This window comes from Indicator indicator, chromosome 19 (genome assembly GCF_027791375.1).
Source record: "Indicator indicator isolate 239-I01 chromosome 19, UM_Iind_1.1, whole genome shotgun sequence".
Classification (NCBI taxonomy): domain Eukaryota; kingdom Metazoa; phylum Chordata; class Aves; order Piciformes; family Indicatoridae; genus Indicator; species Indicator indicator.
This window is the reverse complement of record NC_072028.1, coordinates 9,105,520-9,132,718: the sequence shown is the minus strand read 5'-3', so window position 1 is coordinate 9,132,718 and position 27,199 is coordinate 9,105,520. Positions and strand designations below refer to the sequence as shown.

The following is a 27,199-nucleotide window of genomic DNA, read 5'->3' as shown; positions in this document are numbered from 1 at the left end:
ATTAAACTCATAGAATCGTTCAGTTGGAAGATACCTTTAAGATCACTAAGTCCAACCATTCTCTACCTCTACCAAGTCTGCTGCTAAACCACATCCCACAGCACCACATCTATGCTTCCTCTAAACACCTCCAGGGATGTGGATTCAACCACCTCCCTGGGGATCCTGTTCCAATACTCTATTCCATCTAAAAAACATGTACCATTAAGACAATCAGGTTATAGCAAACATGAATCCTTTCCACTCAAGCTCAGCAAATATGAAAATGCAGCTTTCTTGTATCAGATTTCGTCTAAGTGTCAATGGAGAGAAGATTTTTGCCTTGCTGCTGCAGGTTAGGTAACAAGATAGGTATCAGCTTTTGCAGACCAGCTTTCCATGGATGAATCCCAAACTGAGATATTGCTACAAATGGCTGGACAAAGGTGGTAGGATGAACTGCAAGGGAAAGAGCTCAGAAGAGCTGTTCACATTAAAAAATTGATTTCATAAACTCATTGTATGAAATAGGATCTGCAGACTCAACAGCTTAACTATCCCATTTTTCTTGCATTGGCAATTTAGATAATAACATGATCTAAGATGGATATCTTCCTTATAGACTTAATCTTACTTCTCAGTATGACAGCAGAGCTTGCTAGATAGCATCTGTTTTCAGATACTCCAGAACTACACTCTCAGGGCACAGTCCAGTCAAACTGTATCGATTCCTAAGGCAGAGAGCGACTTAAGAGCTGCACTAGTCATAAATACACATTTATTTCTCATTAGAAATGCATAATTACAGCATTTTAAAGCATTTTCCCCTAGAAAAGTAGTTAAGCAACAGTACAAACAAAATTGTTAGTCTTCTGCAAATACAGTTCTCATTACACCGAACAGAAAACACCAGCAAAAGGCTAATACTTGCAGTTATGGGATCTCTCTCCTTTTTTTCATATTTTCTGGTTTTGTTATAAACATCATAGCAAATGGGAAAAAAAAAAAAGAGAGAGAAAAGCTGTGGAACCAATGAAAAATATTTGAGCTCTTGATCTTCTATACGTGGTAAAGCAAGTATTGCAAAGCAGCAATACACCTCCTAAGATACCTGCAGACATTCAAATGGCATATTTCACAGAAGAAATGAATGGGGTGAAACAGGAATTTAGTCTCATTAGATTTCTTTCTCTCATTTCTGAAAGATCTTTTATTCCTCTTCAAGTGTACCTAAGGGCAGGACATTTTTTTAATTTTTTTTTTTTCTGAAGGCCAGATCCTCAACTGATGTAGTGGTGCAGCTCCAACTTCAGAAAATGGCTCTGATTTATGCCAGGTGAGGACAACCAGATCATGAGAACTCTGCTCCTTGCAGGAGATGTTTGAAGTGTGACCAGGAGTCTAATTGGCATTTCCATTCTCCTGTCGTTGCACGAAGACTACAGCACTTAACTTCTGACAGTGGTTCACTGACATGTCAGTTGACACAGCTTTTCACAATTCTCTTACTGGATTTGGATTGCTCCATGTTCTATCTGCATTTCTGGCTGGATTGCTGATTGAAGGGTGTCAGTGCCCTGCAAAAGGAAAGATGGGATCAGGAAATCAATACCGAAGTGGTTTCCACTGGTGTGGCCAAGGGAATAGGAACATACTATACTAATACATAGTTCTTGTATATACCAGTGCAAAATCTGCATGGATATCAGCCTTATGGGAAGAGCTGAAATGGTAATACAGTTACAAAGGCACCAAAAATAACATAAAGAGCTCACACGAAGACTAAGTAGACTCATGCCCTTCAGGCTGGAACGAGAAGGCTAAAATAATGAAACCACGATAAAGATCTATAAAGTTAGGAGTGGCATGAAGAGAGCAAATAGAAAACAATTACTTCCTTTCTCTTCCAAAAAAAGAACCAGCTATAAAAGGGGAACAAATCAAACCCCATGTCTGGCACAACACGTATGGAAGCTGCGGAATGACTTGTCCCATCACGCTGTACATACTGACAGCTCGGGCTGCAGAGCTCAATGGTGCTGTGGAAGGAAAGACCAACAGGAGTGATCACAGAAAACACAGTAGGAAGTCCCAGAGTGACAGAACTACTGGAGCTGAGGAGAGTGAAAATTACCTGTTTGCTTAGAGTTTCCCCATCTGGTGCTGGATATGGTTTGAAACTGCTGACTTTACCCTATTTTGTGTAAAATGAGAATAGTGCTACTATAGTCGATTCTTTTCTCAAATGAAATTCTTCCTACAGGCCTGATTCTATGCTATTGCCAAGCAAAAACAGTCTGTCGTGAGAGACTTTAAAGCAAACACAATTGACTTCAACTTTCAAAAGAAGTCTGCTTAAAAATTCAATTACAGACCAGTAGTCTGACCATGTTGTGAGAGGATAATCCCACAGTGACTGGCTTTTTAGCCAAGTTAGCTGGAGTAAGCAAAACTAGATTATGAAACAAACTCCATCTTTAGAGCCATATAAGATGAATAACGTTTAAGGACAGCTGTATTGGCTTGGATAAAGTCCATCACACCCAATAAGCCTTCCCCTGACAGCAGCCAATATCACAAACATAGATAAGCTACAAGAAAAAGGCACGCATTTAATGATGTTTTCCTGTACACTCCCCAAAATTCCAGAGATCTGCCCTTGATGGATTTTCCCTCCATAAATACATCTAATAGAAGCTTTATGTAACACCCTGGATACAGGATTAGTTCTGGGGCAGGACTTCTGTTAGGAAAGTCTCACTTGAAGCTCTGCTTTATGCTCTCAGATTAGATGATCCCCAAAGACCCAAGGGTGGAAATTCAACTAGATTTCCCGTCCTTTAAACTCTATTATAGAGTCGCCACTTACTTAAGCAAATGAAAACACTGGAAGTTTAAAATCATAAAATATTGCTCCTAAATTGAGGGTTTGTTGTCAAAATTATTTCTCTTCATCTCTCTGCCTTGCTGCCAGTAATAGCACACAGCTACAGGACTTTTTTCTGTCCAACTTCACAGGTAATTTGATGTTCACTTAAATTTTCAAGAAGTTAGCAGCAAAGTGATGAATAATTCTATAATAAATATTTCTGTAAGACTGCTAAATCTAACAGCAGGTAAGTTTTCAAGTGATCATCAAAGTTTTCTTTCCCATTAAAGGGAAACTGTACTGAAATAATATGATTACCAAATGATAGTGACAATGGCAGTATTGAATATTCATCCAGCATCCAGGCCAGAAGCAGAAGACTGCCCAAAAGGATTAGAAGCACCCTTTAGATATGGAATAATGTTTTTATCCAAGTCTAACAAAGTTTACCACCAGCACATGAATGTAAGAACAGAACTGACCCAAATCTTTTTTGTCATCATACCACATTTTGTATTTCTAGACTTTCCAAGCTGCTATTGACCTATGAAACTAAACCTAACTCCCCCAAATGCATCTGATTTCAATATATGCTTCTCTCCATACATGAATTTTGCAATTTTATGCCAGTGAAACCAGTTTATTTAACAGTTTGTGTTTACAGACGTGCTTTATTGCTGTCTGCTTCAGCTGAAGTCAGAGATTCATTTCAGGGCTTGTAGTGATATGATTAGAGCAGGGTAGATTTAGAGTGGACATTAGAAAGAAGTTTTTTACTGTGAGAGTGGTGGAACACAGGAACAGGTTGTCCAGAGAGGTGGAACCATTCCAGGGCAGGTTGTCTGGGGCTCTGAGAACCTGCTCTAGTTGCAGATGTCCCTGCTGACTTCAGGGCAGTTGGACTAGATGACCTTGAAAGGTCCCTTCCAACCCAATGCATTCTCTATGGTTCTATGATTTTAATTTGCATAAACTGAGGAAATATTTATGGCAAACTTATTTTTAGTCTTGTCCTTTTTTTTCTTTCATGCTCTTCTTATTTCACATTCCTTTTCTGTTTCTCTTTAGCTTTGTATAAACCTCCATGGTTAACCACATTATTAAAAACTTAACAGGGTGCAAAGTGTCCCTGAAGAGAAAAATAACTCCTCCAGTAGCTGCCAGTCATGTGGGAGTTGGATGCTCCTGTTTATAACAGAGCTCCAGGACCTAGAGGTGCTAGCTGAAAAGGGGGGACAGGCATGAGAAACAGACCCAGAAGAAGGTCTGTAGGAGGTAAATGTGAGAATTTCCGAGGCCTGGAGTGAGGACAGCAGCACAAGAAACACCTCTCATGACCTGCTACCTACAGCTTTATTAACTGCATGAAGCCAGCAGTACTGGAGGACTTGTAAGAAATAAGACAAGATCCCTGCAGCAACTCTTGTTGTCCTCTGTACTCTCACAGGTGACAATTGATGAAATCCTGAGAAGGTTTAGTGCAGAGAAAAATCTAGCAAAGAGGAGAAAATTACTATTAAGGGCTCATCTACATGGGAAGATCAGTGAAAACTTGAATGTGATCTTCACACAGGACAAGGGACAACGGGCACAAACTAGAACCCAGGAAGTTCCATCTGAACAGGAGGTGAAAATTCTTTGTTGTGAGGGTGCTGGAGCCCTGGAGCAGGCTGCCCAGAGAGGTTGTGGAATCTCCTTCTGAAGAGATTCCAAACCCACCTGGACATTGTGATCCTGGGCAACCTGCTGTGGGTGACCCTGCTTTAGCAAGGCAGTTGGACTAGATGATCCCCAGAGGTCCCTACCAAGCTCCACCACGCTGGAAGTCTGTGCTCTAACTTCCCATATTGAATCTGCAGATTGCCTTGGAAGAAGCACTAAGCAGTTAAGCTTTGTCCACACGAAGCCTGGACAAGATCCCCTCGACTCCTTATTCTTTGTTTTTGGTTTTTTTTTTTTTCCCCTCAAGAGACTCGATATCCAAATGTTTGCAACCAGATCAGGATTCCCTATAAAACTGAGTATGTATGAGACACAATTCCACTCTAACACTGGCTGATAAGGATGCCATTCCATTTTGAGAGCAACAGCTTATTTTTCACAAGCACTTGGCATTCTCTAGCAAAGAAGCCCATGGCAATGGGGCTCTTGGAAGAACATGCGACCACCTTCAGAAAAACTTCTGACCAATGCTTTAAGTCAATATTTTTGTGTTCTCACCAGTCACAGCTTCAGCCTGAGGAGAAACACTTTCTAGACTCAGGCCCATGACTTTTGGCTTTAAAAAGAAAAAAAAAAAAAAGGTAATTCTTCCACCTTAAGCGTTCACTTATAATTGCTAACATTGTGAATCCAGAGGGAAATCCAGGCTGCTGATCGAAAGATCTGGAAAACTGCTGTCAGAGGAAAACTGCTGTCAGAAAGAGAATAAATTTTTAAGAGAGAACACAGTCTGAAAAATACTTTTTGGATAGCTTCCAAGCAAGTTTTTGCCCTGTCCTTTAACATGGCTCTCATCCTTCAAGGATGCAGAAAACCAGTAATGACCAAAATAACTCTTCTCCAGAGGCACGGAGCAAGAACGTAGCAGCAGGAACAGTCAAAGACCATTGATACCTTTACCAAAATGATGTTTCTTACTATAAACTATTTTTTTAGATGCTCTCTTAAAGAGGACCATGAACTCACTGAGCATGCAGTACTTGTGGATAGATACACAGTTCATCTGACAGATATTTCAATCAAGTCAAGCACATTCAAGTGACAACAACGTACACATACTTGATTAGTGGCAGAGTGGTCTGTCACTGGGGTCAGCTGCACATACTGGACTTGGATATCACTCCCTTGGAGTGGGGATCCATCGACGCCCCCCGACGCAGGCTCCGCAGACGCGACAGCGATTAGCTGAGCTCCCTGCAGCACCTGCAGAGCAAGAGAGGGAAGAAAACAACCCCAATCAAAAATGGATTAGGAACCACCTAACTTAATCCAGATGCGAAACTAAAGAGCATTAAACAGAAGAAAATTCCCCTATCAGTAACAGTTGCTTTAAATCTTGTGGGTTTCCAAGAGGACTTGGTACACATCTGGAAGGATTCCCAGATGAAATGCTCATCATGGTTTGCCTGATGAGATTCACAATTCTGTTACTGATTATTGCAAAGACTATTTGGAACAGACTGAGCAGGTTACATTGAGGGAGGGATCATGTCAATAGCACACCATGATATCACTGAGTAACACTTTCACTGTCACACAGACACAGATCCAAGATACTCCTCCTCACAGCCACAGGCACTCAACTTCTGACAGTTTGCTGTAGTGATGTTTATATTCCTGTTGTATTAGTAAGGTGCAGAATTAAGAATGACTGCTAATTAATGCTTCCTTTAAACACATCTGCATTAAACTGGTGAAGAGTAAGTCCCTATAGGCTTCAAAAACAGCTGCTCAATCTAAAAGTGCTTGCTTAAAAATATTGTTGTGATTAGTCTAATTCTAATTTGCTACTTAAAACACAAATCGTAATAAAACAGAGATATGTAAACAAGCCCCCAATTTCAATTTTCAATTCAGCTGAAATACACATATTCTGTTTAAAATTTCTATATGCTGTAAATGATGTATTTTTAAATTATATTTGAACCTCAGTGAACAAAAGACATCTTTCAAAGGAAGGAAAGAGAACAAAGAACAAAAATAACATTCTTAACAAAGGTTTTTCTTAACTAAGTCTGATTTCTCAGCTGATCTGCAGGTGGGTGGCCATGCAGGAGTGGGTAGACCAGAAGTTCTCCAGGGAGTGTGGGAGGCAAAAGGTGACCTCTATAATTGACTTTCATGGGTGTTGTCAGGATTTTATAGAGATCTTGGGTGTTCTGAGATACAGTCAGCATCAAACTGCAAGAGGATGCTACAGTTCTGGTTTTACAGGAGTAAGCAAAACTCGTTCATCCTATGGGACTTGCTCTGGAATGATATGATACACACTGTCCAAACCACATCACAGTCTGTCCTATCCATTACCTGCAGGTCTTCAATGTAATTTGTCTCATTCATTACTGAACCACAAACTTCAGAACATCTGTGAGCGACTGAACAAGCCCAACATCCTCGTCTACAAATGTTTTATAACAAAGAAGGAAAAATTTAGCACAGTACCAACAGCCCTGATTTACTCTTGACTTCAAACCTTTCAGAGCACTCCAAGAGAACTCCCTGTAACCAAAGTCACTCTGGAGAAGAACAAAGAACTCAGTTATCTGTTATACCGAACCTATTAGATTCATAGTGAAAATCTCCCTTTACCATCCTGCCTACAAAAACACTACCCCAGCCAATACTTCAATATTTTTTGCTGTCACATTACACTTCCCTACTCATAGAATCATGGATTGATTTGGATTGGATGGCACCTCAAGATCATCAACCCTCCTGCCATGGACAGGGACACCTCTTTTTGGACCAGGTTGCCCAAGGCCCCATCCCACCCGGTTTTGAACAGTTCCAGGCTTGGAGCCTTCAGAACTTCCCTGGGTAACCTGTTCCAGTGCCTCACCACCCTTCTGGGGAAGAATTTCTTCCTAATGTCTAATCTAAATCCAGCTTCTTCCTGTTTGAATCCATTACCCTTCATCCTATCACTCCATGCCTTTGTAACAAGTCCCTCTCCAGTTCTCCTGTAGCTCCCTTCAAATACTGGAAGGCTGCTCTAAGGTCTCTCTCTTGGTTTCACGCACGTGGTTATGTACTTTTCCTATTCCATCTTCCTGCTGGTAAATTATTCACAATCAAGCTTTCATACACAAAGAAACAGGAAGTATTTTATAGGTGTTATGAAGAAGCTGAGCTAGTTTTTAGAGGGTAAGATGGACAACATACCAACATCAGCAGAGGCTTACAAACCCAGGTATTGATGAATTCCACTGACTAGGTCATGGATTGATTGCTGCTGCCCTATTGCCCCCAAGCACCCAGATTAAAACCAGCCCAGTTAATCTTAAATGTTCTCCAATCCCAATTCAAGACTTAACACATATTCAATCACTTTATTAAAAAAAAAAAAAATCTGAACTTTGAAAACTAAAAGAAGAACAACCAATGCTGAAAAAGTTACCTTCGTGTTTTCCACTTAATGCATGCTAACATTAATAGCAGAGATATCATTAAATAGTGCCTAGCTCGTTGTGGTGTAAGTGGCAATATAATCAGTCATTAAACAGATGAGAATAAAAGCAAGAGCAGGGAAAAGATCCCAGCCTTAAATTAAACTATCTGACTGTACTTTAAATGGAGGAATGAGCAAGCAGCTCTTCTTAGTAGCAGCAGAGTTTATAGAGAGCACTCTGAATAAAATCCTTTATTTGCAGTTTTGATTTGAATTACTGCAGAACTATATATGGCTGAGAGCAGAAGGAGGGAACTGCCATCTTTACCCATTTATTATTTTATTTTGAAGGGATTTGGAAATGCAGATGTTTCTGCAGTCTCATTGGCATGGTACCTTGTGTTTAATCCATTGACCCAACAAGAGGATCAACCCAATCTCAGGCTCAGCCTGGAACAACTGAACAACTCTGTCCAATGTTACAGGATGACAACCTGCAGCTTACTAGAGACATCCCTTAACTAATCACACTGTGTTCATAACACAATTCATCCATGAATCTTGGGCACATCCAGATAAGAAAATCCAACTGAACTGACATCAAAACCAGCAATAAATTGCATTTTCTCTAGGCATTACTGGAGATCATGATCAATTGATTCTGTCTCAGCTTAAAATTCCGCTAAATATTTCTCATACTGATGAGCTCTGACTGCCATCACCCTTTCTACTTTTCACAGACAGCAGCACTGATATATGTTTTGTTCAGAAAAAGCCAAGCTTAGGCAAATAAAGTGGCAAGTTTGGTTATAGTCCTTGGATTCTGCTTGCAGTTGCAAACCCCTTTTCTTCCACGGTGCCTTATAAAACCAGACATCCCCATTTCCTTTAACAGAAGAGAAAGGTCTCAGAGGAAGAAATTATCTCAAAAATATTTGTCACTAGACAGACAGACAGACACAAACAAAGAGAGTAAGAGCACAAGAGAGAGAAGAACAGAATGCACAGAGTGGATTCAAGAACAGCCTCTCATCGGTACGTCCATGCTTCCCCAGATAAAAACAGGATTTAATTTCAGCCCTGCAACTTCAATCAGCTTCACCTATTAGTTTTGTTCTGTTCCTGTCACAAGTTTTCTATGAAACTACAGCAGGGCTGCAAAATATGAATGACATAAAGGGATTAATGGCTTTACATAATATGGACTTTGTGGAGGAGCTGGAGAACAGAACCTTCCACAAAGGGGGCAGGAGCAAATATAGGGATTTTCTTTGGCTGCTCACTTAACTTCCAAACCAGCATTTTAACTTTGTCATTTTTACCTACCCTTGACCTTAAAACAGAGGAATTGTACCAAAAAAAAAAATAATCCTCTCTGAAAATGAACTTCTCTTCCCAATTCCACTGGGCTTCTCTAACATCCTGCCTAACTGGTCCAAAACAGGTAACAGAATATGGTTAAACTGTGAAATAATAAACTTACTTCTAACAAAATGGATTAATTTATGCTTTTAATACAGAGAACAGGCAGTTTGAAGTTGCCCTTCCCTTTCACTTAGGCACAAAGGCATGCAAGTATCCAATGCGGGGTGCTGCTCAAATTAACTCTAGCTACTGAGAGTTCAGATTAAGGCTGAAAATGATCCTAAAAATTCCCTCTGTTCTTTCAGCTTGCAGTTACAGACATGGATAGTGAAAAACATTTTAAGATGAAACAGAACACTTTGGGAAATGCTTGTAAGATATTTAACAATCATTTTGAGATCTACGGCTTGGAGAATGTTTGAAAGCTATCAGTGCTCTCGAGACCATTTTGTGACCTAAACCTTATTGCCTCAAAGATGACCACTCTGCATGGTGGCCCTGGTGAAGATAACTTGCCTAAGTCAAAAAGTAAGGATTAAAGAGCCTCTTCTTTCACTATTCTCATCACCTTTCAAAGAAAATTCTCCCTAACCTCTTCAGGCAGAAATACGAATGCATTTCTATTAGTTTTGATTTTAAATAGTCCTAGAAATACTAGAAAGGACATTATTTTGTTCAGATGTTGAAAATAAGTGTGAACTCCTGGCACTGCTTGTGAGTATAGGACCACAGCCTCTCTGACCAAACATTTATTTGCCTTAAAGCTCTGCAAGCTCTCACAGAGGTGCAAGAGCTGATAGATGTGATAGAATGAGCTGAGGCACAGACAGCTCCCTCTTACCCACTCAATGCAACTTCTGCCCATATGGACCATCTCTGTCCTTCTTCCAGCAACATGAACACAAATCCAGGATTCATGATCAGAACTGGAGCAGAAGCACAAATCTGTGCAGTGGTATCCTGCATATTTGCTTTTTCATTTGGATTTTTTTCCTCTTCCCCACTGTTTTTCCCCTCTATCATTCTCTCTTCAAAGTCTCGATGACTTGAGACATGCAAGTTATTGAGCCCCAATGTCCTGGGCTTCTATTTTTTGTCCCTTCCTCAGTGAGATGTTTGCATATAAACCAAAATAATAAAATCAAGTATTAATAATGAAAACCAGCTCCCTTCCTTTCCGTTTAAAGGCTATTTTAGCTCATAACTAATAGTTGCCATTTAGCATTCAACTGCCAGGGCAGGAAATATTATTTTTTTAAGATTAAAATATACTAAGTTTTCCTTCAGTTTCTTCCAAAGTTATTCAAACAGAGTTTCCAGCATGGTTCAACTTCTATCAAGTCTTCTACTGATTTTACTTATCACTGACAATTATGAAGCCTGTAACTTAAACTATTTCTCTAGACCTCAAACCTTCAAAAATAGGTAATTGTGTGGGCACAGCCCATCCTTAGTCTGCTCCTTGCCACACCAAGCTTTCTAAAACACATTCTTGCTACTGTTGGTGTGAGCTTTTTTATTAATCTAGGCAAGCACCTATGTTTGCCTACCTACAAAAAGCTCCAAGAAAAGGCACACTGGGACTTTGGTGTCTTTTTCCATAATTTCTTCCCATTTCTACTGCAGGAATGCAATAAAAGATGATTTTAAAAAAAAATAGGGTTTGAGTAACCAAGAGTGGTTGTTTATAGAAGGTTCACATCTGAAAATCCAGCAAGGAACCATCTCAGCCAAGGTGCACAGAAGAAGAGTTGTGCATAGGAAAAAGGCAAGACTGCAGTCAGGTGCTGTGGCTAAAACACTGACAAAAGGACAGTGTGGGCCCTGAAGGGTCAGTATGGCTGTGAGTTTTGATGATTCCTGGAACAATATGTGTCAGCACTTGATGAAGTAAAGCATGACCCAGCACTGGGAAACAAGTCCAGTATGGAGGCCACTAAAGTATAAAAGAAACTCAAGTAACATGAATAGAAAGACAGCAAAGCTGTTGAGAGGTGTGGAGAACAGGTCTTGTGATGGTTGGCTGAGGGAGCTGGGATGGTTTAGTTTGGAGAAAAGAAAGCTGAGGGGAGATTTTCTATAACTACCTGAAAGGAGGCTGGAGTAATATGGGTGCTGGTCCTTTCTCCCAAGTAACTAGTGACAGGATGAGAGGAAATGCCTCAAGCTGCACCAGGGGAGGTTAGGTTGGACATGAGGAAAAAAAATTCTTTACTGAAGAAGTGGCCAAGCATTGTAACAGGCTGTCCAGGGTAACAGCGGAGTCACCACTGAGAGGTCAAAAAATGTGTAGACATGGCCCTTTAGGATATAGTTTAGGGGCCACGGGAGTGTTGGGTTGATGATTGGACTTGATCGGAGAGGTTTTTTCCAGCCTCGAAGATCCTGTGATTCTATGATGTAGTTTACATCCTGTTTTCTTCAAGCCAGCAGTTCAGTTTAACTGAGGTCAAGTGTTTTGAAAAGCTCCCATGTGATGGTGGCTGATGCAAAGTTAGCCTGGTGATTTCACAGACCAGTTCCAATAAAACGGAAGTATTTACATGACAAAAAGGAGCAGCAGCAAGGGACGGACTGACCTAAGTGTTCTTCATGCTAAGATGGAAGCAGTATTGATGGAAAACCACTACAACCCTTGTGCTGCATTTATCTATCCTATATGTATTTGAAGTAAGAACTGACATACCCTGATGATGTGTTATCTTTCTGGAGAAACACTCAGATTCAACCTGCAATCCTTCAGAACTGACAATATGGACCAGGGATCACCACATACTGCTGCACACTTCCTGTGCTCTACTTAGAAATTGAACAAGAATTATTTTGACAGAATTACAAGACAGTTTTAAGGACCTAAAGTTTTATCTTCCAAACTTTTTGAAATACTAACAGCAATAAGAAACTGAAAGTTCCTCTTCCAAAGAGATAAGGAAGACAGATGGTCCACAGAGAGCATCTGCAGCTTTCCTTTCTCATTAACTAGTGATGGGAAGCATACAGAGGTGCAAGTAAGCACATGGAAGATGTAACCTGACCTTGAGATCATTTATTGGCAAGCCTCATTTAAAGCAGAAACCTCCAAAATACAAGGCTGCTCTTTCTTTAAAGGTGCATTTTTATGGCTGCTTTTTTCTATTTCAAACTACTAAGATGACACTAAAGGAAAACACCAAAATGTCTACCAGTCATGATTTTTCCTAAGTCATTACAGACATTGATTTCTTAGTTTTCAAGCTGAACTTGTTCTATCATTTCACTATTACCAGCATCACCACAAGAGAACCCCTCCAAGCTGTGTTGTGTACTCCAATAATGTGCTCCATATCCACCCACCAGTTTCCACAAATCAATGGATTTTTCTGGTTTACTGTTACAAAGGGCTGACCATTACCTAGTTTGTCTTAAATGGCATAGAGACACTTGCACAAAGCAATTTCCATGAAAACCATGGCTGCTTTTTGAAGCAGAACATCTCTTTTAGAGGCCACCCCATCTTTATTTTAATTGCTTCCATTGACAGAATTTCTTGGAGCATCTTAACACACTGCCCCATCATCTGTGTCTTCTGCAGGAAAAGGTTTAGGTGATGAGAGACAGGATTGTATCCTATCAGGCAGAGCACTAAACGTTCACCAGTACAAAAGAAAAATAGTTCTGGAATATTTGTTTCTTAGAGAAATACATTGTTTTACATCTAGCTTTATTAGAAGGCAAGTTGAGTCAATCATATCAAGTAATCTAGGCCAGAGCACAAACCCAGCTGTTATTTTCATTACTTAGCATTTAATTATACTGCCAGTTACATATCACTAATTACTCCTTTTCTTTCCTATCTTTGATTAAAATACTGAACAGCTTTAGTCCAAGATATTTGCAGGAAAACATCAAAAAAATACAACTTGGAAGGCTGAAGATTGCTTTTTGCAACATAGCAACTAAATTCTGAATACATTTAATGTGGGCTTCAGTCATTTACTACAGGGCTACAGCCATCAAGCCACTGAGCAGATCAGGTGTGTGGAAACAAAACCCAAATCATTCAACTGTCAGTCAAGCTGACCAACCCAACCCATTGTTTCACATGAAGTATGCTAATGTGTTTTAAATCTTCATTAATTACCTCAAAACACTTCCTCTAAGCTGGGCATACTGAATTAAAAGCACACTGTTCAATGTCTGTGCCCAGACAACTGATGCCAAATATTCAGCTATGATGCCCTCTCTCCACTTGAGCAAGATACCAGGTTACATACTGGGCTATGCAGGACCTGGGAAGTGATTGACCCCCTGCATTGGGTACTGGTGAGACTGCACCTCAAATACTTTTGGGGTTCAGTCTTGGGCCCCTCACTGCAAGAAGGACATTGACAGGTTGGAACAGGTCCAGAGAAGGGCAGTGAAGCTGGTAAAGGGTCTAGAGCACAAGTCTTGTGAGGAGCAGCTCAAGGAACTGGAGTTGTTCAGCCTGCAGCAAAGGAGGCTGGGGAAGACCTTCTGAAAGGAGGTTGGAGCCATGTGAGGATTGGTCTCTTCTCTTTAGTGGCAAGTGATAGGACAAGAGAGAATGGCCTTAAGTTGCATCAGTGGAGGTTTAGGTTGCATATTAGAAAAAATGTCTATACTGAAAGAGTGCTCAGGCCTTGGAAGAGGCTGCCCAGGGAGGTGGTGCAGTCATCCCTTGAGGCATTCAGAAAACATGAAGACATGGCACTTGGGGACATGGTTTAATGGCCATGGTGGTGTTAGGTCAACCATTGGACTCAATGATCTTAGAACTTTTTGAACCTTAATGATTCTATGAAAAGAGGGAGAGGAAGCAGAGTTCTGAGAGACCCAGTGGTAATGAAGTGACTACCAAAGTTGGAGTCCCCAGATCACCTGGCACCTTCCATCACTTAAAATCAAACTGCTCTACTCAGCTGTCCTCAAATATTGTGGTGGTGTATGATCAGGGTTCTGCAGAAAATGACACTGTGAGAGCCTTGGTAAGGTTAAGATAATACATCCCCATTAACATCCCAGTGTGTTTCCTACAAAATAGAAGTATTTTTTATCTAGTAACTAGAAACTATATAAAAAGGATCCAATGCTCTTAAAGATTAGGCTATCACTCTGAAGTTAATGATCTAGTTCATAAAGCTTTACATGCAGTCATTCCTTACTCCAACACGCAACCTGCACCAAAATTTGCTATTTATTTCCTACATAAAATGTGCCAATAGAAAAATAAATTCAGCTTACATGCAAGTCTAATATATGGGCAGTTCATAGAGAGAGGAACGCTCCCTGCTGTGCAGTTCTAAGTGTGCTGAATTGAACCATGCAAAATGTGATCTTAAATCTGTCAAAACTTCATTAACTAACACCCCTATAGAGCCATATAACCCAGAGCACCTCCTTTAAATTCCCCAAACTAAGAAGCATGAAAAGTGAACCTGATTTCAGCTCTACCAAGTGTGGAAAAATGAATAATTCCAGACTACATTTTTATCAGCAGTATTATTTCCTTGCATAACAAACAATAAACCATCTCATCTGCTTCTACTCGGAGCATTTACCACAGCACAGCTCTTCTCAGGAATCACAGAATCATTAAGGCTGGAAAAGACCTCTAAGATCATCACCTCCAGCCATCAGCCCAACACCATCATCCCCACTAAACCATATCCCAAAGTGCCCATGTCTACACAATTTTTTAACACCTCCAGGGATGGTGACTCCTTAACAATCCTATCATTCTAAAAACTCATGAGGGTTTTCACATCTCTCCAGGCTTCACATCTCTCTCCAGGTTAAGTGCATCCTGCCTTGATGGCCGTGAACACCTAAAGACAAAGGTGTACTTGTTCCAAGTAGTTCACACTTTACTGGGTCCACAAGCAAACTCTCACATGGCAAGCTGGAGGTCCCTCAACAGCTCCTTTGAGAAGCAGTTGAACACAAAAGGGGCATCAGTGTAACTAAAACTTAATCTGTGCACTGTCACCCTGGTTGAGAGGGATGTAAAGTTAATTACTAAGAAACAAAAGCTGCCATCAAGGTTTGTATCATGTGCTGTGAACACAATGAGATCATATGGAATCCTATATGTAAGCAGCCCACATTTACATCAGCAGTGTTTTATTTTAACTCAGTGTCACAGGTAGATGAACACTGATGTATCTGCCAGTATCAATGGGGAACAAAGCAGAGTTATTGTCTCAACACACTTTGTGGTCACATCCCATGGAAGCCAAGTGGTGTCCTTCCTTAGAGTTCAAGTCAAGATGGGCTCAAGCCCTATAAAATGATGTAAAATATACCAAAACTAAGCTCAAACTTCCACTGAAAATACTCTTTAAACTAGCAGATGTGCAAAACTTAATTATAATTAATTGGCAGATGAAGTGCAGATGTAATTTCAGTAAAAATTACTTGGTTTTGGAAAGAGGAGTTACCTCATCTAAATTCACTGTATCCAATTAAAGAGGCTGTTTGGAAGTAGGAGGCTGGTAAGGGAATCGTACCTCTGACTCATCTCTTTCATGGAGATACTCTTAGGAAAGCACTCACCATGGGAAACATCTCCAAACAACTTTGTGGTTAACTCTTTTTTTCAGATGTTGCACTTCCCAAGCCACTGCCTACAGTTTAGTTTCAGTTGTTCCACAAAAGGTGGTTTGATTGTGGAATCATAGAGTGCTTTGGATTGGAAGGGACCTTTAAATGTTCCTGATCTACCTGCAGCTTCCAGAGCTCCACAAACTTCTTTACTTTGAGGGTGACAGAGCACTGGAGCAGACTGTCCAGAGAGGTTGTGGACTCTCCTCTGGAGACTTTCAAACCCCACCTGGACACGTTCCTGTGCAAACTGATGTAGGCACACCCATGTTAGCAGGGGTGTTGGACTAGATGATTTCCAGAGGTCCCTTCCAACACCTACCATTCTGTGATTCTGTGATAAATTAGGTACTTTGGGCATTTCCTGCCCACCTCCTCTGAAGGCAAGGCTCTAAGTTAATCAGTCTCCTCTCTATTTCATCTGGTGAGCCAATGCTTTACATCATGCACACACAGGAAGATGGGACTGCCAGGTAAGCAACCCATCTCAAATTCTTTCATACATCCCAATCACCTTTAGGCAGGAAAGGAAGACCAAAAAAGACACAAATCCATAACTAATCATTTCAGCTCAGCTCAGCTTTTGACACTGTTACAGCTCGCAAAATCTTGAGTTAAATCACTGTAAGAACAGTAAATACAATCCAAATCCATGCAATTGCAACATGTTGTGATGGAACAGCTTAACATGAGCAGTAAATACGGTAAAATGGATGGAATGACTTTCAAAAGGAAGATTTATCAAGAGCAGACTATTAAACCTCTCTGATAATTCACTATTTTGAGCAATGCTCAAGAAGCCTTTGGCTTCAATGTTTTTTTTCCCCAGCAGAATGTTATTTTTGGGTTTTATTCAACGTACAACTGAGTGCTATTAAGAAATGGCTGGATAATTCAGTGACAAATACTACAGTGTCAAAGAAATCTTACTAAGCTGGAGCTGCCGAGTGCAAAAGCTCAAGAAACAAGTCAGACACGAGTGACCCAGACTCCTCTGACTGACCAGCACTGATAAAAGTTCTTCCAGTGAACAATAAATAAATGATGATTCACACAGCATCTGCCTGGTGGGAAATTTTGTGTTGCGACATAACCTAGCCAAGAGGGAGAGGATAACTCAGTCCTAAGGGGTTGTCTTCCTTTACATTTTGATGTGATGAGTCCCTGCTAGTCTCAAAAATGTAAACAAGGCTTTTAAGAGTCACTGTGCTGGTCCTCATCCTCCAGTCTCAAATTCCTTTTGGGATTAGTTATGCTTAAAACAAAAGATGCAGAGAGATGTTGAAGCACTTTCAGTATTTACTATGAAATTCTGCTAAAGTCTTCAGGCAATTTCAGCAGAAATAGCATTCAGTCATTTCATAAATAACTGAAAACTCAAATTTGGACTCTCAGGGCTGCTGAGAGGGTGCATCTCCTCCAATGAAGCTAGCAGTAAATATGCCACATACAAACAGTAACAAGCAGATCATCGAGGATCTACCAGAATCACACACATCTGGTATTCTGCTTACAAGGGTCAAAACCAATTTATCAGCTTCCCCTCAGAACGGTGAGTTTACTTTGATTCCAGAAAGAAGATATATTTTGGTGGGGGGGCAGGGGTGTTACTGCAAATGTTTGCATCATAACTGGCAGTGGTTGGTTTTCAGTTCGTTTTTTTTTTAATACAAGCAAAATAACATCTGAAAGTTTGGCTTTTGTTGCCTGGGTTACAAAACATTATTCCTACCATACTCTGCAGGAGCTGATTAGGCTGGAGAAATATGGATGGGAAAAACATCCCATATGTGGCAATGCCATGAGCTTGTTATACTCAGAGGGACAGAGAAGTTCTAGTATTGCAATGTGCAGGAAAGAGTCCTAGGGAAAAGAAAATTAATATATACCACTTGCATTTTAATTATGAAATGATGTAATGGGCTTGGTTTATATCAATCAGTATCAGAAGGAACAGGCTCAATTTATATCAATCAGTATCAGAAGTACACAATGGATCTGAAGGAACAGCAGAAGAAGAATGGTAGGAACAACCACAGTGAGGAGTGAGCTGTAACCTTGCCTGAGCTATAAATCAGAGCTTGAGGAAAGTTATAAGCCAGCACTTGTCAATTAAGAAAGACTTAAATAAGAAAGCAACTCTCCTGAGAATTACCTGAATTACATTAATAAGTTTCTTACTAAAACTTGCACACACAAAAAAAGAGAACCCTGCAGACGTAATTCAAGGCAAAGGACAAGAAAAAGTGCAAACTTGACAGAAGTTAACAGATTCAACTGCTCTGGGCTTTTTCCCTTTTACAAGCCAAACACCTAAGGAAGACCTGCACAGCCAGGAAAGGAATCCTGAATATCAAATCACAGAATGTTTTTTGGTTGTAAAAGACCTTTCAGATCATGAAGTCCAACCAGTCTCTAACTTTACTAAGTCTGGTGTAAACTACGTCCCCCACCACCGCATCTCTGTGTCTTTTAAACTTCACCGGGGATGATGATTCCACCACTGCCCTGGGCAGCCTTGACAATCCTCAAAGAAAAGAAATTGTTCCTCATGTCCAACCAAAACTTCCCCTGGGGCCACTTAAGACCATTTCCTCTTGTCCTATTATTTGTTCCTTGGGAAAAGAGATGGACCCCCACCTGGCTCCAACCTCCTTTCAGGGAGCTGTAGAGAGCCTCCTTTGCTGCAGGCTGAACAAGCCCAGTTCCCTTAGCTGTTCCTCACAAGATCTGTTCTCCAGACCCTTTACCAGCTTCATTGCCCTTTTCTGGACATGCTCCAGCACTCAATATCCTTTGTGGAGTGAGGGTGCCTGTTCATCATGGTTTTGCTCTTCCACCTGGATATCAGGATAGATAGGCAGAACAGACAGCTGTAAGACACACAAAGACAAGGAGTTCCAGTCATACTATGGGGGAGGATACACATTTGTAAGGGGAATATGCACTCCAGAATTTAGACTAGGAATAAACATCTGAAATGGCTGGATTGAGAATGAAAACCACCTGACAAGAACACCTGGACTTCTCCAACACCCAAAGAAGAGGTTACAGGGTATCAGTAGGAAGAGAATGAAAATACCCAACTACATCTCTAAACTTGATTTCTGTCTCCTAGTGAAGTTCATATAAAAAGAATCCAAAATCATAGAAGCTTTATCTACTTCATGTAAATAATTTGCATTGAAAAAGACAGCACTGCTGTAAACTGCTGTGCTCCTGTGATGACCAAAACTAGAAGGAGATGTAACGCGGGTGAGAAGCTCTGCATCATGTTCCACCTCAGGAAATCACATGCCGCACGTCAAAAACATCTTTAGACAATATTCTCAAACAAAAGTAATTAGGAAAACTGATTGATTTCTTTCATTTAAATGAATGATCCTACACCTATCTCCTGTCATTTTAAACCCCATCATCTTTATCATAGAATCATTAAGGTTGGAGATGTCCCACAAGATCAATTCCAACCATCAACCCAGCACTGCCAGGTCACCACTAAATCATGTTCCTCAGCACCAGAACAACACAGTTTTGAAACTCCTCCATGGATGGGGACTCCATCACTGCCCTGGGCAGTCTGGCCCAGGCCTCGACAACCCTTATGGGGAAGAAACTGTTCCTCATCTCCAGCCTAAACTTTTCCTGGCACAACTTGAGGCGATTCCCTATTATTTGTTTCTTGGGAGAAGAGATCAACCCCACTTAGCTCCAACCTCCTTTCAGGGAGTTGCAGAGACTCAGAAGCTCTCCCTTCATCCTCCTTTTCTCCAAACTGAACAACCCCAGTTCCTTCAGCTGCTCCTCATAAGATTTGTGCTCTAGATCCTTGCCAGCTTCATTGTCCTTTGGACCTATTCTAATACCTCAATGTCCTTGTAGTGAGGGGCTCAAAATTGAACCCAGTGTTTGAGGTGTGAATTTGACAAATTTTAATAATGTTAGGCTAACACAGATGACTTTCCTTGGATTTCCACCAACACTCACAGATAAAACATCAGTTATGCAAATGTATGTATTTTATGTATATATATGCACACATGTATCTCTCCATACAAAGCCATGCCATTTCTGCCTATCTTCTCCATCAGAAGACTGCTCAATAATGGAACTGCACAATTGATTTTCCTCTAGTCAAGGCACTTAGTGTTTCTAATACCCTGGAAAAGAGCTGGGGTGAATTGGTGCTGCCTTCACGCCAGCCATTGCAATGATGCAAGCGTGCTTTTTCTAATTGAATGTCACAAAATCAAAATGAATCCCAAGCAAGAAGGAAAAACTTCTTTGCTGTGAGGGTGCTGGGAACCCTGGAGCAGGCTGCCCAGAGAGGTTGTTGAGTCTCCTTCTCTGGAGACTTTCAGAACCTGCCTAGACATTGTGATCCTGGGCAAGCTGCTGTGGGTGACCCTGCTTTAGCAGGGAGGTTGGACTAGGTGTTCTCCAGAGGTCCCTTCCAGCCCACCATGCTGGGATTCTGTGAGTGGCAGTTTGACTAAGTCATGTTCTACATTTTATGTTACTGCAGATGATACTTCCCCAATTTTGCGAACAAATTCCTGCTTACTGCATTAATTTCCTCCTTCATTTATTTTTCGCAAGCTGAAGCCAGTAACCTGACATTTAGCAATTACCCAAATCCTCTAAGAATGCGAATTGCCAGTTACATTCCACATTGAGAACACCAGGAAAATAATTTCTTTTCATGGTAGCAGTTTTCAAAATATATTTTTCACTTGCCTGTATCAGCCCACGGCATGAAGTTCTGCAGGAGAAAGGATTTTCAGAGAGACTAATATTACAGGAGATAACCAAACCCTTGCTGTTTTACTTCTGAACACAGAAGAGCAAGGAGTGATTGTCTGTCCACTTCCCACATCGCTCCGAAGATTCTACCGAGTCGTTCTAAAGATTTTAGGTAACAACATACAGCCTATTCTGCTATAAATCACTCACATCTCTTTGCTTTGGGGGTGGAAAACAATTGGCACAGTAGTTGAGTGCCTGTTTTCCCCCATGAATTAAACTTCAACCATATGTCTACTGTTGGGGCAGTTTTACCCTTCAGGAGGCACCAGCCTTGGTGGCTCTCCAAGGGTTTGTGTGCTTATCTGTGTGCACCGTCATTTATCCCCTTGGTTGGGTTCAGTTTCTAGTTCAGTGAAATCCACAGCACAGGATTACTTTGGGATGCAATTTCAGGCACCCTTCATCAGGAACACAGCTTCCCAATCTTCTATTACTTTGCTGTAGAGCTGAAAGCTTCACCTATGAATGGCCTGTGGTTGAACTTAAATCAGGGTGTCCCATACGGCAGGAGATGTTGCTACCAGCTGAGCCTCCGGGCCAGCCAAAGGTCTTTACTTTCTGCAGCAGCATCCAGACAGCATTTGCATACATCTGAAACTTTCCAATCAGGAGTTGGATTTTTCTAAAATGCATTTTTGAACAGCTTTCAATTTATTTTATTTTATATATATATATAAAATATATTTTTTTTTTAGTTTTTTTTTTTTTGTGAGAAAAGGGAGAGGAATATGGAGTGTGAATTTGAAGCAGACTTCAATGAAAGCTCTGGACCCAAAACTATTGTTTTCTTCGAGTACACATCTGGTTTTCCCCAACATACTGCCAGCTCTGTAACTCACTTTAATACCCAGCTGGGATAATGTAAAACTAGCATATAACTGAAAATAAATGTTGGAAGCACATATTTTTCTTCAGTAATACTTGTATGCATTTAAATTCAACTTGACTAACGTTCTACCCACATACCGAAACGTTTGTCTCAGTGAAGGGGGAAGAGGAGGGGAGAGAGGAAAGAAAAAAACCCACCCTCTCCAAATCAGGCACTGTGCGTGTGTGTGGTCACACAATTGCAAAGTCCAATGAAAGCTCACTGCAGCAGCACAAAATCTTGCTTTTAGAAGGTTAAAAGTACTTATTTTTTTACAATCAAGACACAAGTTTTTAAAGCAAAGACATTTAAACCGTGGTTTTCTCACCACATCAGCAAGGAATTAGCAAAGTGTCTAAAGCTTGCATGTTGCAGGGTTGTTCCCCAGGCTGCCGGCAGCCTTCTCCCTGATCAATTCAAACCTTTCTTTTTTCCAGTCCAGGGGAAGTACCAATGTCTGGTACCAAAATTTTCTAATTCCCAGGAAACTAAAACTATTGGAATGCATAGAGGAAACTGCTGAATAAAACAAGCTGAATCCACAGAATACTCTCATATAGAAAAAGCAACTTGTTTTGGCAGCTTTAATGGCCAAAACATAATGGTTGGACTCAATGATCTTAGAAGTCTTTTCCAACTGATTCTGTGATAAATCTGAAGTTGTGTGACAATAAAAGTGACAACCTGAGAATGTTGTCATGATGGCTGCTAAGAAGTAAGCATAAAGCAAGGACCACAGTGAGCTCAGTCTGAAAGCCATTCCTAAAAAGTTCTTAGAAGAGTTTACAGAAGTGTCAGTAAAAGTTATTCCTTCTCCCAGCCCATAATGTGTGAATTGTTTTGATTTAGATTACCAGATCTTTAGTCACACAATAACTTTACATCCTACAGTCTGACTTTATGTGGTGGGTTGCTCTTATCCAGACGAAAAAAGACTTAAAATGGATTCAGCATTTTAGAACAACCAAAAAAAAAAACTAACCCAAAAAACCCCACATTTGGACTTGATCAGATCTGGTCCTGATACAAATTACAGTGCTTACAAAGATTTGCAACTCTCACATGGTTTCTGAGACTGCCTTGGGAGTGTAAAATGCCAAGATGCTATTAATATAAAGATTCCATATAACATGTGCTCATAAAAAACATTTCTTTCATAGCAAATACAGAACATGCAACTTCCCCCCCCCTCTTAAAAATCAACGTATTAGACTTCAGCAAAACATGATCCTTAAGACAGACACCCTGAGTGACCTTTCTGCAGTGTATCAACCAGTCAAACCACTCACCCTGAACTACTCCAGCCCAGTAACTCTGAATTCACAGTTAATAAGGGAATTCTGGAAATAGTTCCTCTTACATTTATAATTTCTTTCCAAATACCAAGGCGTTCTTAGAAGTCTATTCTTCTCCTGGCCCCAACATTTTCCTCTAGAAAAACCTCTGCTTGTATCTTGCTGGAATCACAATGCAAGGACTCCAAACTGCACAGCACAGAAGTTATTTCATGGTCTGCACTAAATCCAAGTTTCACCCTTATGGGTGCTTTTTGGGAAGAAGGGGGAAAATGGGATTTAATGAAGAGGAGGAGGTAACAAATCATACTTAAGAACATAAAAGCATCAGAAAGAAAAAAGGGGAAAAACAGACTCCCTGGTGGTGTTGGAGATTTGTAGCTGACCAAGTATTACCTCTGATATTTTGCTTTTACTTACTCACTGATCTGCAGACTGCTTTTTTCCTTCAGATATCACTTAGAAATTAGATCACACAAAGCACAAAGAAATTCACTGTATAGGAAATAAGCCACAGAAGAGATAAGTAATGAAATAGCACTAGAAAAGATTCACTTAAAAATTTCTTTCCCTTTCAACCACATTGATTAAAACTCCTTAGTAATTATCCATCCTGGTGCTTGAGATAAATAATAAAGCACTGCACAGCATAGGGTATGATGAGCCAGGGTTATAAAACACAGCAATAATAGCTAATATTTAGATTTTAAATCTTAAATGATGGTAGATGAAATGTAGCAGGCAGCAAACAGGTAAACGTTTTCTAACAGGCTGGAGAGTCTGCACTTGGTGAAAAATTTCATCTTCAAAACACACGGAAAAGGACATTTCTGGCCACTTTCACAATAATAACATCCTGTAAGCAACTGACTGGGGGTTAATTTCATTGCCTGAGTGTCCAGATAGGCAGATGGAAACAATGAGATGAAGAAGACTATGAAATCCTGTCCCACCCTCCTCGAGTGTGTGAACTATGCACGGCGAAGGAGCAGCAGCTCAAGCCTGCACGTTTGCCGCGCGCAGCTCACACTCAAGGCTGGCTCATCGGTAGTTTTAGAGGTGCAAACTTTTGCATTGCCCAGGGATGATCCCTCTCTGCCTGCAACTGTAACATTTTTAGTATCAGGGCTCAACAACCTAAGGGTCTGCTGGGGAGTAAACCTGACCTTAACAGTGGCTTCAGCTGGAGTGTTTGTCACTTCAAGATAAACCTGCTCCTGGTTTGCCCCTTCAAGCTGCATCTGATGTGCAGATTTTTCCACTCTTCTCCCTTCCTGAAATCCTGTGAGTCTTCTGAACAGTGGTGGCAAATAGCAGCATTGTTCTGGATTGCTGGGTTCACAGCAGAGCTTTTTTGCTGAATATTGTATTAAGATGATGCAAAATGTCAAGAGGCAATTCTAGGGGGAAAAAAAAAAACCTTGACTTTTTTTGGGTGAGATAAGGCTAATCATAAGTAACTTTACAATAGAAACACTGGAATTTGAACCTTTGACAACCTTTGGTATTTCTTCACTTGGTTCAAAATTTGTTACAGGGCTAATTTCTACTGCTGTAAAAAATGTACTGTCATTTGGATCCAAATTACTGGTGACATTTACTGTGCTCCCTTCAGAGACCCACACAGGCCAGTCCTAGACCTAGTACAGCTTTATTTACAAAGAGCTCCTTTGAGAGCTCCATACAGACCAATGCACATCTTTAAACCCTCCAGATCTCAATTACATAAACCATAGCTGCAGTTGCTGACATTCACAAATGAATTTTTAAGGCATTAGGGCACAGGGAAATGGTTATGTTATATGCTTCCCTTTGGACTTTTCAGGGCCTTTAATGGGGAAGAACAGAGCAGCTACCTACAGACACAGAGCAGCACTGTCCCTTTGCTTCTGCAGTACGTGGTGCTGCATTGGGAAAGAACAAGTCTGCATGTGAGGTTGTGAAGCCCTCTGTGTTTTTCAGTAATGAGCAAAACTACAGGGCTTAGTAGCATTGCTTACAAAGGGCTTAGGAAGACTGCTACTGATAAACGTTACTTCAGACAAGAAATGAGTGATGATTTTCACAAAGGCAAAGATTAAATTAAAAACAATTCAGTTAATACTGGAAAAACCTCTCTGAAATTTCTGGAGGTATTAATAAAAAGGAAAGCTTCTAATTACTTGACACTGCAAACAAAACAGCTCTGTACTGAAAGGGATAAAGTGCATGTGAAAATAATGTGGATAAAATGATAACAATGGCACAAGAATGAATCTGAAAACAGTCACAAATACTGTGCAGGAAAAGTGTATCTCAGTGTTCACACATCTTACATGAATCTGAGAGTGAAGATTCAAGGAGAAGCAGAAATCCCACAAAATATGAATAGAGAAAAGTGCAAAGTTCAAAGCATCTCCACCTATCTGACTCTCAACAGATTTTTTTCTTCCGGATAAAAATCATGCTGGAATATTAACAGCACTTGGGAAAAATAAAAGCAAAACACCCCGCTGCCAAGCACTGCTGTTAAAACAGTTACACAAAAGAGGGTAAAAATGTCTGTTAAGATAAATGCAGGGCACATTGGACAGGATTTAGATTTTCATTAATAGCTAAGAAAATGTCTAGTCCTTATGTAGATGAAATGTTAGATTCTAGGATAATTTAGCAATAGGTAGAATTCCAGTTTGGTTTGGGAGTGCCAGATTCCTTAACCATTAACTATTTCTCAAGGGGAAAATTTCTGTATGGAGAAATTATTTGAAACAGTTAAAATTGAAGTAATTACACCTAGTTCTAAATGCAAGCTGCAAAGTTTTTCCTCACTCAATGGCAACGAAAGTGAATGTACTTACTCTAAACAATAAAAATTTCTATTCACCCAGTTTAAAGCACTTGAGGAGGAGCCAGCTGTGCAGTAAAAGCAATGCTATCTTTCAAAAGCTTCCATGGAATATTTTAGATATGCAGATAAAATTCAAAATACATCATATTTATCACTGGAGGGGAAAAAAAAGGGGGAGGGGGGGCAGCAAGCATCAGTTTTACCATTTTTATTGTGGCTGGAAATTACATTTCAGATTGAAAGGGAAGGAGAAACAATACTCAAGTCTTATGTCTAAATATGTTTGTTCAGTGGTTGATAACTGGGCAAGGTTTTCATCCAAGGAAAATAAAGTAACAAACCCGACCTAACAAAGCAAAGGGTGAGGGAGGATTCAGTCTGTGTGATACTAGGAACACAAATCATGTTAAATTACGTGCTAATAAAGAGACAGCTCTGAGGAGCTTTACAGACCAAAAAATTCTCACGCTTATCCAATACTCTCAATGTTTCTGGCCTTGGATCTTTCTCTGGGTGCAGCTGCTTCATGCTGAAATACTCATGAATTTTGGCCACCGAGCAGCACAGCCAGGTCCAGAAAAGCAGGGTGGATGCAGGGCTGCAGGTTTGCTGTTGTCCCCTTTCCACTCGTGACACACACACCACGCAACCCCATCTCCCTCTGGCATTTCACGTCTCAACAAACACCTAAAGCTGTAAACCACCATCATCCCTGGGGCATAACACAGAAGCTGTACAAGTACTGAGCACACCTGCCACAGACTGGGACAGAAAAGATCAAGAAGAAAAACGTCCACTGTTTCTAAATCAAAATGTGATAAAACCTCCACAAAGTTGATTTACTAAACACACCAGAAAACGTGGAAAGCTAACTCAGCTTTAATACCATGATGATGAAGTACATTTCAAAGGAAAGGAAAAAGGAGGATGATTTCCTTTAAAATGTAATGAGATAAAAACTATCATAGACTTTAAAAGCAGAAATTAATAATTAGCAGCTAATTTTCCACATATTTCCATGTTTTTCCTTACTCAATGGTTACAAAAGCAAACAGTCCCAAAAAATCTTTAATAGGTTATAGCTTCTATTGGTCACTAACAGCATCAGACAAATTTTCCTGACTTGGAAAGTTCTGCTTTCAATCCCTTCTACTGTCTATTTTTACAAACAGCCAAAACTTCCAGTGAGGAATATTTATGGGGGTTTATTTGCCATCGAGCTTGTTACTTTTCTGATTTACAGGGCAGCACTAAGACCAAACGTTTCTCTGGGAAACTGAAGGATTTTGAAATATCTGGCTAATGAGCAAATAATTATCAAGTAACTCGATGACTTAGGTCACTGGTGTCCCAGGTAAATAGGAACTGCCCAGATACAGAATGTTCTCAGCAAAGTGGCCAAGACTTTGGAAACTGGCTCAAGAGGAGCTGCGTGTTTTTGGAAAGCGCACTGCCGAGGAAGGACTTGAAGAAGAACTCC

The 27,199-nt window shown here is 40.4% G+C and overlaps 1 protein-coding gene across 8 annotated transcripts in view; it reads right to left on the bottom strand.

Moving 5' to 3' along the window:
- Positions 1–1,230: 1,230 nt before the first annotated feature.
- Positions 1,231–27,199, bottom strand: part of BANP (BTG3 associated nuclear protein) — a 143,597-nt gene continuing 117,628 nt past the window's right edge. For 4 of the 8 annotated variants that reach the window (XM_054389510.1, XM_054389512.1, XM_054389517.1 and 1 more), the window contains 4 exons: positions 23,039–23,074; positions 17,981–17,990; positions 5,630–5,773; positions 1,231–1,556 (listed from right to left, as the gene is read on the bottom strand). In XM_054389510.1, coding sequence (XP_054245485.1) covers positions 1,485–1,556; positions 5,630–5,773; positions 17,981–17,990; positions 23,039–23,074 — 262 coding nt within the window. In that variant the 3' untranslated portion in view covers positions 1,231–1,484. The remainder of the gene's footprint in view (positions 1,557–5,629; positions 5,774–17,980; positions 17,991–23,038; positions 23,075–27,199) is intronic. The other 4 variants (XM_054389511.1, XM_054389513.1, XM_054389516.1 and 1 more) reach the window with 1 other exon arrangement.